The sequence below is a fragment of the Impatiens glandulifera genome, chromosome 6 (genome assembly GCF_907164915.1).
Source record: "Impatiens glandulifera chromosome 6, dImpGla2.1, whole genome shotgun sequence".
Lineage (NCBI taxonomy): Eukaryota > Viridiplantae > Streptophyta > Magnoliopsida > Ericales > Balsaminaceae > Impatiens > Impatiens glandulifera.
In genome coordinates this window covers 51,491,728-51,504,139 of record NC_061867.1, presented here as the reverse complement: position 1 = coordinate 51,504,139, position 12,412 = coordinate 51,491,728, and the positions used below count along the sequence as shown (strand labels likewise).

General features: G+C 34.2%; 1 protein-coding gene across 2 annotated transcripts; it reads right to left on the bottom strand.

Annotated features, from left to right (window-relative positions):
* On the bottom strand, positions 1-10,457 carry LOC124941670 (clustered mitochondria protein-like). Of its 2 annotated transcripts, none has more exons than XM_047482013.1 (28): positions 10,289-10,457; positions 9,870-10,142; positions 9,726-9,796; positions 9,328-9,517; positions 9,113-9,250; positions 8,865-9,021; positions 8,585-8,778; positions 7,889-7,990; positions 7,652-7,787; positions 7,443-7,571; positions 6,975-7,338; positions 6,575-6,679; positions 6,146-6,264; positions 5,788-5,896; positions 5,456-5,689; positions 5,214-5,384; positions 4,883-4,969; positions 4,195-4,329; positions 3,949-4,086; positions 3,805-3,876; positions 3,509-3,667; positions 2,781-2,837; positions 2,533-2,573; positions 2,282-2,401; positions 1,223-1,532; positions 1,034-1,141; positions 639-710; positions 1-501 (listed from the first exon to the last, which is right to left on the bottom strand). In XM_047482013.1, the coding sequence occupies exons 2-28, from the start codon at positions 10,135-10,137 to the stop codon at positions 157-159; spliced, it is 4,131 nt and encodes a 1,376-aa protein (XP_047337969.1). In that variant the 5' UTR covers positions 10,138-10,142; positions 10,289-10,457; the 3' UTR covers positions 1-156. The 2 variants fall into 2 exon arrangements, with proteins under 2 accessions (XP_047337969.1, XP_047337970.1); XM_047482014.1 differs by having other exon boundaries at positions 9,726-9,787.
* Between the last annotated feature and the right edge of the window lie 1,955 nt (positions 10,458-12,412).

Genomic DNA, 12,412 nt, shown 5'->3' with positions numbered 1-12,412 from the left:
AGTTCAAATCTTCATATTAAGTATGAGATCAACTATTTCATCAATTTGAAACTTTCTTTCTTGACTTAGAATATCCAAAATGCAAATCCACAAAATTGTCATAAAAAACTAAAACAAAATCATAGAAAACTAACCAAAATTGGCTTCAAATTTAACTCATACCTTTCCTTTATTCTTCTTCGCATCCAAAGATGTCAATCCTGTACCCAGTCCAACCGGGTGTTCTTTTTTCGATTGGTTTTCTAATGAATTCCCGAGGCCTTTAGGTTTAAGGACAAGACCCATCCCATTAACATTAGCCACTTTAAGAACAGGAACTCCTTTGTTTAAGATACCTCTATTTGCAGCCTTCTTTCGTACTTCAGCTGCAGCTCGGGTTGCCCTCTCATCAATACCCCTTCCTCGTGAAAGGGGAACAACAGTAACCGGATTGTTTTGGACATTGGAGTTGCCTCCAGCAATAGCAGCAGCTTGAAAAACTTGCATTAGGTTCGGGTGTGCCTGCAACATTGCAAGAAATCAAACCTAAGACCTTTGAATCATCTCCATTATAATTAGGGTTGATTGAAAATGAACCCACATTGCAAGAAATTGGTTAAACTTCTACTTCAAAGCGATCAACTAAATTTTAGACATACCTTCAACATGTCAATTGCTTTTTGAGCAGAAGCAGCATTTAAAGCTTGGTTTCTTTGCTTCTGAGTATTCATCTGCACATGGACATAGAAAAACAAAATTACAATCTAAAGGGGAACTGAAATTTCCCGAGACATATTACAAACTGGGAAAGTGGTACACAAGAATGTGCTATTGTTCAACGAGTAACCCAGTGCAAGGAAACAAACTTATTCAAAAATGAGTTACTATGCATGGAATAGAAGTAGTTGAAATGAAGCAGAGTTAAATAAAAGTCGTTGTGGATGTAAATATAATTAGTAGATTCATGCTCATGCGTTTCAGAGTTTGTTACTGCTTAATAAAAGGAATTTCCTTTTCTTGAAAAATAAAATCACCCGCGATTCACTGTTTTTACCTGTAACTGGTGCATTTTGAATGTATTCAACCAGTTCAGAGAATCAAGTGTCCTAGAGTCATTTTCTCCGAGTATTTTGACTAATATGTCATATGTCTTCTTCTCATGCTGCAACAGGAAAGAGACCCATTAATAGACCTAATCGTAAGTCATTTCTAAACATAAAAATAATAATAAATAAAATCATGCCTGTTGAGAAATCTTGAAAGCACCCATGCAGTTGAATGTAATAGCAAGAGCATGATAACAACCAGCTGTTTGAATATGTTGATCCCCTAGAAGCCTCTCATTTTTAATCATGGCTTCTTGCAAATATCGAAGAGCTGTGTTCATATTCCCAATATCTTGATACATCATTGCAACATTAATAAAAGTTGCAGCCACGTCAGGATGATCTGGACCTGACGACAAGCTGACAAGGGCCATGGCACGGGACATGTGTCGAAGTGCAAGTTCATTCTGATTAAGCCCATGGTAGAAAAGAGCCATGTTCCCATAACTGCAAAAAATATATATATAAGACTATCAAATGAGTCACAACAGTTTCCTCATGAAGAAACTTGATGTATCTAACTTACTACTACATAACTTTTTTGGATCTGAGTCTGTATCCGGATCTAGATGATAAACTATCAATAAATTTCCAAATATGCCTAAGTGTTATTTCCAAACGTGATCTTATTTGGATCCTCGTCTACATGAGATATTTGACAGGGAAAAGTGTATCTACAAATTGACCCTTTCTCATGTAAATCATGATCCACACCCATAAGTGTTTCTCATGTAAAAACATTATTGGCAGTTTCTCAACCGGATCCAAAAACAAAAGTGTTGCACATAATAGGGTCATTGATAGTTTTGGAAACACCATTTGGGCAACTTCCCACCCCGGGTGGGATCCCATTTGGAAATAGGACATGTTTTTTACTCCGTCCAAGATCTACAGTATAAATTGAGATACACCTAAATAGGTCATCTGTAGAATTACTCTCACTGCTAGAGGCGGGGTCTCATCAGGCTCAATGATGTAACTTGTATTCAAATGAATGTTTGTTTGAATTTGTGGGTACAAAAATGTTGATACCCGAACCACTTTGTATGTTTCTTTGGATTTAAGGAAATGGTAACAGACATTTTCCCCCCAAAAGAAAAATACTAGCTTGTTTCATGTTTTAAAACCATGTCACTAAGTATAGGAAGTGTTTTTGTAGATACCTATGATAATTTCAGCAAAAAGAAAAAAGATACCTATGATAAGTATCTGGGTGATCGAGACCTAGGCAACGTTCATTTATAATGAGTTCTTTGTGCTGTTGCATTATTGCTCCAGCCATATCCCCAGCATGATACAGAACCATCGCAAGGTAACTGAAAAAAAATGTCATTAATGCTTTTTATTAGTGAATTTTTAAACAAAAAATCAACAATCATATGAAATGTACTAAAGCGCTTTTCATCAAGCTGTAAATAGGGGGGGGGGGGGGGGGGGGAATTATTACCGACAGCAGTTAGCAACTTCGCGATGCATTGGCCCAGTCACCTATACCATTAAAAACATCCGTCAAATGTCAGAATGGAACGGAGATTGGGGTTTCAAAGGGAAAATCAGGCATGAATTCAACCCCAATCATTAAAAAAAGTTAATAGATAGTAATTATGATAATCTAATAGATAATCTAAAAGTCTCTTCTCTTTCTATTTCGAATGCTCGATCAATTTAACCATAAAATTAGTAACGTTCACATACCTGCTGAAGTATTGTAAATGCTTTGGAAAATATTGTGTAGGCTTCACCAAGCATTCCCTGAAATAAGGAAAAGACTTAAATATTGCAGAATTTTCTTTCTATTACATCACAAACTTTGATGAGCAACTTCAAAAGATACCCCAAAAGAATACCAAAGAAAAGATCTTTACAATTTTTCAGGTTTGATAGTATATAGGATGTTTTACCCTTCCACAAGGTTGAATCAGGCCTCATTTGATCACACCATCAATTACTTCTATAAAATCATAAACTAAACTACCTAAACATGTTACTTTATTCTTTATGACATTTTAAAAATATTAAATACTAAGAGTATTTTGGTCAGTTGACCCAAATAACCCATTTTTAGTAGAACCATAATTTTTTTCCAAAATATATCTTTTAACCACTTATAAATAACTATTAAGTAGATCAACTATTATATACCCCAATAATCCTTTCACTAATCCAGATATTCTTCTACAATAATGGTCCGAAGTAGTTAAATGATTCATTTTCTAGACAAGGTTTCATTTTGTTTTGAGGAATCTAGCACAACATCCATCGTGACCCCAACTTCATTATAGTGCTTTCAATTTGAATTGAATAGAAGATCTTAGTTCAAAAGTCTTAACACTTGAGCTAAAAAAAATGGGTATAGTAATTGAATGACTTAAACATCATAATTAGAAAGTCTCATTGACGATACAAAAAATGAAGTTATTTACCTCAGATAATTGCAATTTGCCTGTTTCTATCAATTCCTTTGCTTCTGAACATATTGGAATAGAATGCTTGACCACTGGTTGTAGATTCAAAATATCCGACGGTTGGAATGGTGTCACAGTATCTAGATCATATTTGCGAGCTGCTATCGTCAATCCTATCTGTAAAACGAGCAATTAAGTATGAAACAAGCAATCTTCATCACAGTCTTGAAAGCTATACTCCCGAAATTATTAGATACAGGATAGCAAATAATAACCTAGTAAAAATAAATAGCCTATAATTTTAGAAATACTACCTTCTTGCAGAAGTTGCGTACGACAAAAATCTTTTTTGCTCGAGATCTAGCATCCTCCTCGGGTAACTCAAACTGAAAAGGAGCACATACTATTAACATCGACTTATTACAATAGGAGATGCAGTTATCTGTACAATAATGTACCTGATACTTCAGTTTTGCAAGTTCTACAATGTCCATCCACAAACTAGCAGAGGTCATACTCAAAAAAGAAGATTGTTTCTTTCTTGTAGATCTGGTACTTCTTAATGATCTTCCAGAAGTTTGATCACTTGTATGCTCCTGTGGGATTTACAGCCACATCAGAAACTAAAGAAGCAAATAGATTACATCTACACCCTTCATGTTTTGAGTGAAAATTTGGAATGAAGATTTTACATAAAAAAATACCTGTTTCTGGGATCGGGAGTATGATGCATTCGAAGCACCTTTCAAGGATGCAACTTGACAATTTCCAAAGAAACAGTTTAAGAAATGTGAAACTGCAGCTGCAAGATCATGGTCCTCCGTCTCCCTCAAGAGATACTGCATAATCACAGACGGCAAGGGTGAAGAACAAGAGAAGTATACCTTAGATTCTATAAACAAATGAACATCATGAGACTGGAATAATTATATTCAAGAAATTTGCAATAAAAAAATCTTAGAGATCAGATTCAAGACACTTTCCCCAAAATGACTTGGAAAAGAATTTAGAAAACAAGAAGAAAAAAATGTAGTCTATTGATGCTAGGGAACTTCCTAATCCAAACTGCTTGGTTAAAAGAAATACTCAAACTGAACACTTGTGGTTTTGAATAAAATTCACAAACAAAAGTAAACCAATACAAATTACAATGATATTATTTTATGTTAATTATATATTTTGTTTATTTATATATGATATTTATACTTCTAAAATAACTAACAAACCGAACCAACCATTCAACCGACAACTTGCAGGTACAGATTTTAGAGAACCCACTAAGTCAGTTTGGATGAATTTTTTGCTAAAACAACCAAACATAACCACTTACACGAAACATTACATATAGGCAAAAATGGAACACATATGAAGTGTAATAGAAGAGTTGTAAACCTTCATGATGTGCTTGGCAGATCTGACCACAATCTCGTTTAAGCAAAGATCCAGAAAGTGTGGTAAGTGCTTGATTCCTTCAGCTACCTGAAAAAAGTAAAGAAAGTCAACAATTAAATAGCAGATGACCCATTAGAGGAATACATAAATAGACCATTAAGAATCAGAATTGGTTAGTGTAAATGATTGGAGATTGAACGATGCTACTATATCCCTATTACGAGATGATTTGGTGTTCTCATTCCCACTAGGCTCCATTATTTTATTTTAACACGGGCACACCGTGCTTTCCAAATATTATAAAAAAATTCAAACCATTACTTGCACTTGCCTTTCCAATATATCGATTGTTAATTCCATGGGCATGGAGTGCTTCAGTTAATGTTTGTCCATCCATGGGTGAAACATTAAGTGTACAAAGATCTTGAATAAATTTAGGAAGCACTACGTCTCTAAGATATGAACTTGCTTTTCTGACATTTTCTTCATCCACTGCAATTTCCTGCTCAAAAAAATGATAATTAACATAGAATAACGAGTAAAGGGTTAGCATGAAATAGTTGAATAAGTCACCTCTTCATTTCCAGATAACTTAAAGTCAGTAAACACATTAGGATTAAAATATAGGTCCTCAGATATTTCTTGATTTCCTTCTTTTGCCGAATCACACTCTTGCAAAGCCGCGTCGTTGGCTTCAGAAATTGAAGTTGCATTATTTGCTTCTACTTTCACTTCCGTCGAACCAGAAATCTCCAAAGGCTCCATTACTTGTTTTTGACAACTTTTTGATCTTTCTGCTGCACGAGCCTTTCAAAATCCAGTAAACACAACTATCAGTCTATCACATTCATGGAAACAGAAAAAAATAAAATAAAAGGGAAAACGTAAGTGGAATTTATTCTCACCTGGAGAAAAGCATTAATAAGTTCTGGCCTCAAAATACAAAATCTTGATCCTGGTTCAGTGTAGTTTGCATCACGAGGTGTTACTCTCACCATGTCCAAGAGATATTGCCTGAAAGTTTATTAACGTGCTAAGATTGCATTAATAATGTTTTGTATTTCTTTCCACAATCCTTTTTAGACTATTTTGTGTTCATGTCTATTGCCGTTCCCTTAATAACCTTTTAATAGAAAGACATTTAAATAAATAAATAGATAAAGGAATAAAATGTTAAGATAGATTGAGCTTTTGACCTAATTTTCCTTATTTCACAGTAAAAAATGTGTGGCTGTCTAATTGAACTTGTAAGATATTATTCACCTTTCATCACTACCAACAATACCCTTGCATTCAACTGGAGCAGCTAGTTTAAAAACATTTCCGGATCCATCACAAACTGAATGTTCCTTCATATGCAGGCGTTTAGCAGACTCCACTACCTATAAGCAATTCATTGGAGATTCAGAGAACTAAATAGAAAAGACACAGATCTCTAGTGGATCCATGCATCAATTTTTTAAATATTTTTTGAACAAGAAGAAGGGATCCATGCATCAATGCTCATTGCAAAAACATAAAATCCATTTATCACTTGGCCGGCCCACTCGAGAAATTGAGACATGGTTAGAACTTAGAATGCTTCAATCCAAGTACATGTCCATGCATCAATGCTAACGTTATCTTGTCACAAGAATGCTAAGCTAATCACATTGTCCACATTCCAAGTACATGTGAATAGACAGTTTATACCTTCAAATGGAAGTCTTCATTCCAAAATATCTTTTTCCCATTATCAACAGAACCATACAGAAGGGAATCTGATTTATCACCTTGAAGAATGCCTGGTAAAACACTCTATAGAGGAAAGGAAAAACAATGGAATATAAGGTAATGATGAAGAAGCTGATGATGATTAGAGAAAATAAAGCATAACAGTGAAACTTGGAGCATGTTTTTGAATTCTTTTGGAAGAAACCTTGTTTGATGAAAAAATGGACTATTTAGAGGTTACTCGGGTTAAATGACTAAATATCTTTTATATTTAATATTTAAATTGTTATAAAATAAAGTAGTAATTTGGTTGATGATGGGATAAGGGGTTATTTCCTTCATCAAACAAGGCCTTGGAGTTTTGGAGATTATAACAAACCTGAGCTACTACACGATGACCTCTATAATCAATAATTGCCATGGCAAGATTATAGAGTCCAGGAACATCAGCTTCTTGGTATGCCTTGGTTCCTTTTAGATCATTATTTGCAGATGCATAAGTGGCTCGCTCATTTTCATTCAGCTGTCTTTCAACAGCACCATCAGAAGCATCTGATGCATCAGGCTTGTCTGCAATGGACACTGTAGCAGATTCAGCAGCACCATCAGAAGCATCTGATGCATCAGGCTTGTCTGCAATGGACACTGTAGCAGATTCACTAGATGCCTCACCCCGTTTTCTTGACAACTTTTCTAGGTCAGCATCTACGGCGAAGCTGAAAAATATATTGTTGTGAACATACCTAAACAAGAAAGAAAAAAAATCATTATGAAGGTCATTATGAAGTACAATAAAATCTCAGAAATTAAAAGAGAAGAAATTTGACCCCAAAAAAATGCTACTTACATTTGTAAGCACTCTGGATCGGTTGGGTTAATAGGTTGTATGCATTTACTTATGACTCCAATTGCACCATTAATTGCTGCATCAACAAAATCTGAAGTAACTTTGTAAAGAGCTCTATCCCGCAAAATCCTGCCAAAAAAATCCCTCAAAAAATTATAGAGGAATTGGATTTCATACAAATAAAAACATGTTAGGAGAAACAACCACACCTTTCTTGAGGAGTCGAGTGGGGAAACTCCCTACAGGATTGCACTTCTTCATTCCAATCTCTTTGCATGCCAACTAGCTCATTTCCGAATGTAAGATTTACTGCACTCTCAGCTCTAGCTGAATCACGTTTGTGATCTGAAACCAAAAGAACACAATAATTGTTTATGGATATTGCATTCCCTCCCAATTGTTTTAAAAAATGTAACTCAAGAAGGGGTCCAACAGATTAAACTTACCTTGAAGAGGATACAGCCCTAACCATGAATTTGGCGGTAATATGGATTGAACATTCTCAAAGGGATGTGCCATGGCTTTCCTTTCGAGAATCTCCCGGTAGGCTATCAACAAAAAAAGGTGAGCTCGAAATTATATTCTACATATTAAACTAAAATAATGTGACAACAGATTAAGAGCTTGTTTGATGTAGGAGTTTATTAGCAATAATAGGTGGTGTTTTATTTGGATTATTTAGGGAAAATGAACAAAATATCATTATTATTTAATATTTTAAAATATTATAGAGAATACAGCAAGGGTAGTTTGGCATTTTTGTCAATAATTTGAATTTCATGAATAAGGATGGTTGATATCATTGTCATTTATTTAGAAGCAATCCCAAATAATCCAACATCCTTGGATTTAATCCAAATAATCCAACAACCCATCAAGGCATCGACACTGCCAATTTTTTCATCAACTCGTTCAAATCATTAATTAAAATGCCAAAAATACCCTTCTTTTTCATAACATTTTTTAAATATTAAATCATCCACTTTTAAATCAACAATTAAAATACCCTTATTTCTATTTTCCGTAACATTTTTAAAATATCAGATGCTAAGGGTATTTTGGTCATACTTTCTCACTAAACAATATCCACATCAAACAAACCCTAAAGTATCGCAGGCCAAGTTGGATAAATTTCTTTTTACCTCTCTTGAATTTAGAACTAATCTTCTGTAAGAGTCCAATAAGAGTAGCAGATTCAGAAGAAGCTTTAGATGGCTTTGGGTCAAGTGTATTCCCTGTACTTGAGTTGACATAGAACATTTTCGTAGTTCCAGTAATGCAATAAGTGTTTCCTTCCAAGGTTACAACATCCAAATATATCAAATCTCCAACGAGCCTGTCAGCAATGATAAAAAAATGAATAAATAAATTTACTACGACCAGTTAACTGATCTCCGATGATTAAATTAAATAAAAAAACACCTTCTATACGATGGAGGGGGATTTAATGATGAGAAAACTATATTCTCCACAGATTTAATTTCATTAGAGGGTGATGATAACAAGCTTGTGATTGAACTAGTAACATCCTCCATGAAACCCAAGTTATCGAGTTCAGGGACCTCAATTTTTGCAGGATCTATATGATAAATAAAAGATTATAATGGGATGTCAGCAAAAGAAAGAAAAAACAAAGAAAAAACGATTTTAGCATTTGAAATTCCTGAAACCTGAATTTGAAGGTGTTTTTTGCTTAATCTCATGTTGTAATGCAAGGGAAGTTGACAATGAGGAATGTAGTGAAGATAGAGAAAGCAAATCTCTTGAGCGATCAACATGGGATCTGATGGATCTGTCATCATACAACGCTGCAAAAAAATCATCAAAATTTAAAGAAAATGATATATGAATGTAGCTCTGTTCCAAATAGACAACAAAAGCATACCAGCAACCATCTCGAAAGAGCAGTCAGCAGTAGTAATGTCAGCCACTTCAGATATCTCATTATGATCTTCAAGCTGATGAATCGAGCCATCCTTTTTGTGCACAAACAGATCATAACAAGTGAAATGGCAGGTCTCATGGGCTTCAAGGAGGAATTGACGTATGTCAATGACTGAATCTCCCGGATTCAGCTGCAAGAACAACTCAAAAATGCTTGGTTCAGACTTCAGACAGAGTTAGAATTTCAAACCCTTCTTTTTTTGTTCCATGACTTAAAATAAATATTCCAAACATAAGAATTGAATTGTAACTCAATGCCAATCCTATAGAATTGAATTTAGAATTCCAATTTTAATTTAATTCTCCTTCACAGCTATTAAACACATAACAATAACTCACTTGTAAATCAAGTTTCTCCCCGCCCTGTGTCTTCACCGTAACTGGATAAAGTTGAACCTCACCTTCAAGAACTTATGAAATCAAGTCAATACCGTGCTCATCTTAATACATTAAGAAACAGATATCATCAAAAATATCCCTCACCTTGTTTGGTCTCCTGATTCTCTAAATCAGCATTATCTTCTGACACCTTTATTATATCTTCTTTGATATCATTTGATTCAGAATTAACAACATTACCATTAACATCACCATTTGTTACATCTGACAAACTCAACTCAGGTTTTATAGGAGCATCAGATAATATCATCTGTTGAGAAGTATCATCATCAGCAACAGCCGCAACAGCAGCAGGAACAGGAGCATTTTGAGATGATTTCCTGTTCCTACCCTTATTCGTTTTCCCAGCCATTTCAACTAACAACAAAAACAACAACTTAAATACATAATTCAAAACTTACCCATTTCAGAATCAAAACAAACGCGAATTCTGATCAGAATTTGCAATAGAATCATCTGGAAACAAATCATTTACAAATGAAAGAAAAGGTTGAGAATCGTACCAAAAGCTGCAATCGTTCAGTAAACTGTTTGATCAAATTGAAATTTGAATGTCGAAGCAGAGAAGAGGAAGAAGGAGGCTGAGAATGGAGGGGTTTTGACGAGAAAGAGAATTAAGTTGTCTGAGAGAGACGGCGGCACTTCATCTTTCTTTTATATTGCTTCATGCGACCGCACGTGAACCTGCATTTTTAGAGTATGAACTATAGAACCCTTCTTACACCCCTTGGGCCCATGATTTGCATTAAACCTAATTATTATTTTGTATTTTTTTTTTCTTAAATTACATTAAAATTTGTAAATTTAAATAATTTTTTTATAAAGTTTTATTAATTGGAATTTGTATTAATCATATTTTAGTTATTTTGAAATATTTATAAGTTGAATATTTATTTTAATATTTTACGTCCAAAAATGATTTGAGTCAAATTCTCATTTTAATTCAATTTTAATTAAAGAGTCGTTACCTAATTCATCAACATCAACCAAAAGAGCGAAACATCCGATATGCATATTAAGGCAAAAACCAAAAAATGACATTTCTTGAATGGGTCATCGAAACTCGAAACCAAAGTCATAGATCAATTCATTATTACATTTAAAACTTATTCATCAAGAAAGACTGTCTAGAGTTTGGGCGAAAAAGGAAGGTTTCAGCTAGAAAATTCAAATTGTGAATTAACGCTTCAAATTCAATTAGGAAATAATAGAAATCTTTGTGAAGTCTATTAGAACACAATCAAATCACTTAAAACTTACCATTCATCGATCTTTGCCATTCTTTTTTTCAATTATTCCATTTTTGTAAAAAATTCCTTATTTCTTCAAATTATGTTGGCCTTAATTAAAGTTTCCTAATCAATTCTAATACATAAATAAGGCAATCATATATCCACATCTTTGGATTAGAGCCTAAAGGTGATGATACAAGAAATTTGAATTTTTATTTAAAAATGAGTTAGGTTCGTTAAAAAAGCTGATATCTCGATGTTTTTATGTCCCCATTCCTTTCTTCCTTTACTAGGAGGTGGAGTTTGAGGTTCTAACGTTGGGCGGCAAATGGCATGCATAAAAATAGCCTGAAAGGGTATGAAGTCATAAACTTACTAGTTTCACCTTAATAGACAAACTAATTACTTAACTGAATTGTCAGATCAACCATCCCAATCATTCCTTGTGATTGTAGGAGGTTTAGGATAGGAAAAGGGCTAAGCTCAAGTCAAAGATGCTAGAGAAGGTAGTAGGGATTGGACATCAAATGACGCTCAAAAGTGCTTTTTTATTTTTTATAATTTAAGTGAATTGAAAATTTAATTAGACAATTAGATAAAGTAGATTATTGAGATAATCTATTTTAGGATTAACATTCGCTTGAATCATGAGTTCTTGAAGTTCACCCAAGACAGCGAGGTGGGGTGACTCCATCAAAACATTTTTAGCATGTGGTCAAAGCTAACCCATAGCTGAGTCAAAAAGGCAAACCTTCAAAGCATTTTTAACTTATGGTCAAAGTTAACCCGTAGTTAGGTCAAAAGTCAAACCTTCAAAAGTATTTTAGCTTGTGATCAAATTTAACTCGTAATTGGGTCAAAAGTCAAACCTTCAAAGTTTTTTTTAGCTTGTGGAGAAAGTTAACCCATAGCTGGGTCAAAATCCAAACTTTTAAAGCCTTTTTAGTTTGTGGTCAAAGCTAACCCGTAGTTGGGATCAAAATCAACTTTCAAAGCATTTTTAGCGTGTGATCAAGCTAGCCCGTAGTTGGGGTCAAAACCAACTTTCAAAGCATTTTTAGCATGTGGTCAAAGTTAACCCATAGTCGGATCAAAAGTGAAACCTTCAAAACATTTTTAGCTTGGTAATAAGAGGATATGTCGTAAGACATCTACATGATGCACCATCTTCCCAAGGACTCGTTGTAAGAGATCTACGAATACATCATCCTCCAATAAACGCGTTGTAAGACATCTACGTACGCATCATTTTGAAATAACCTTAGCAAGAGTCAAATGCTATTAAAAAAATCGTAATTCAAAATCATACAACGATTAGAAAAATCATCAGGGATAACTATCAAGTAGAGAATTCTTACCAATATTTGAGTTGTTTGAATTGTAATCATGTGTTGA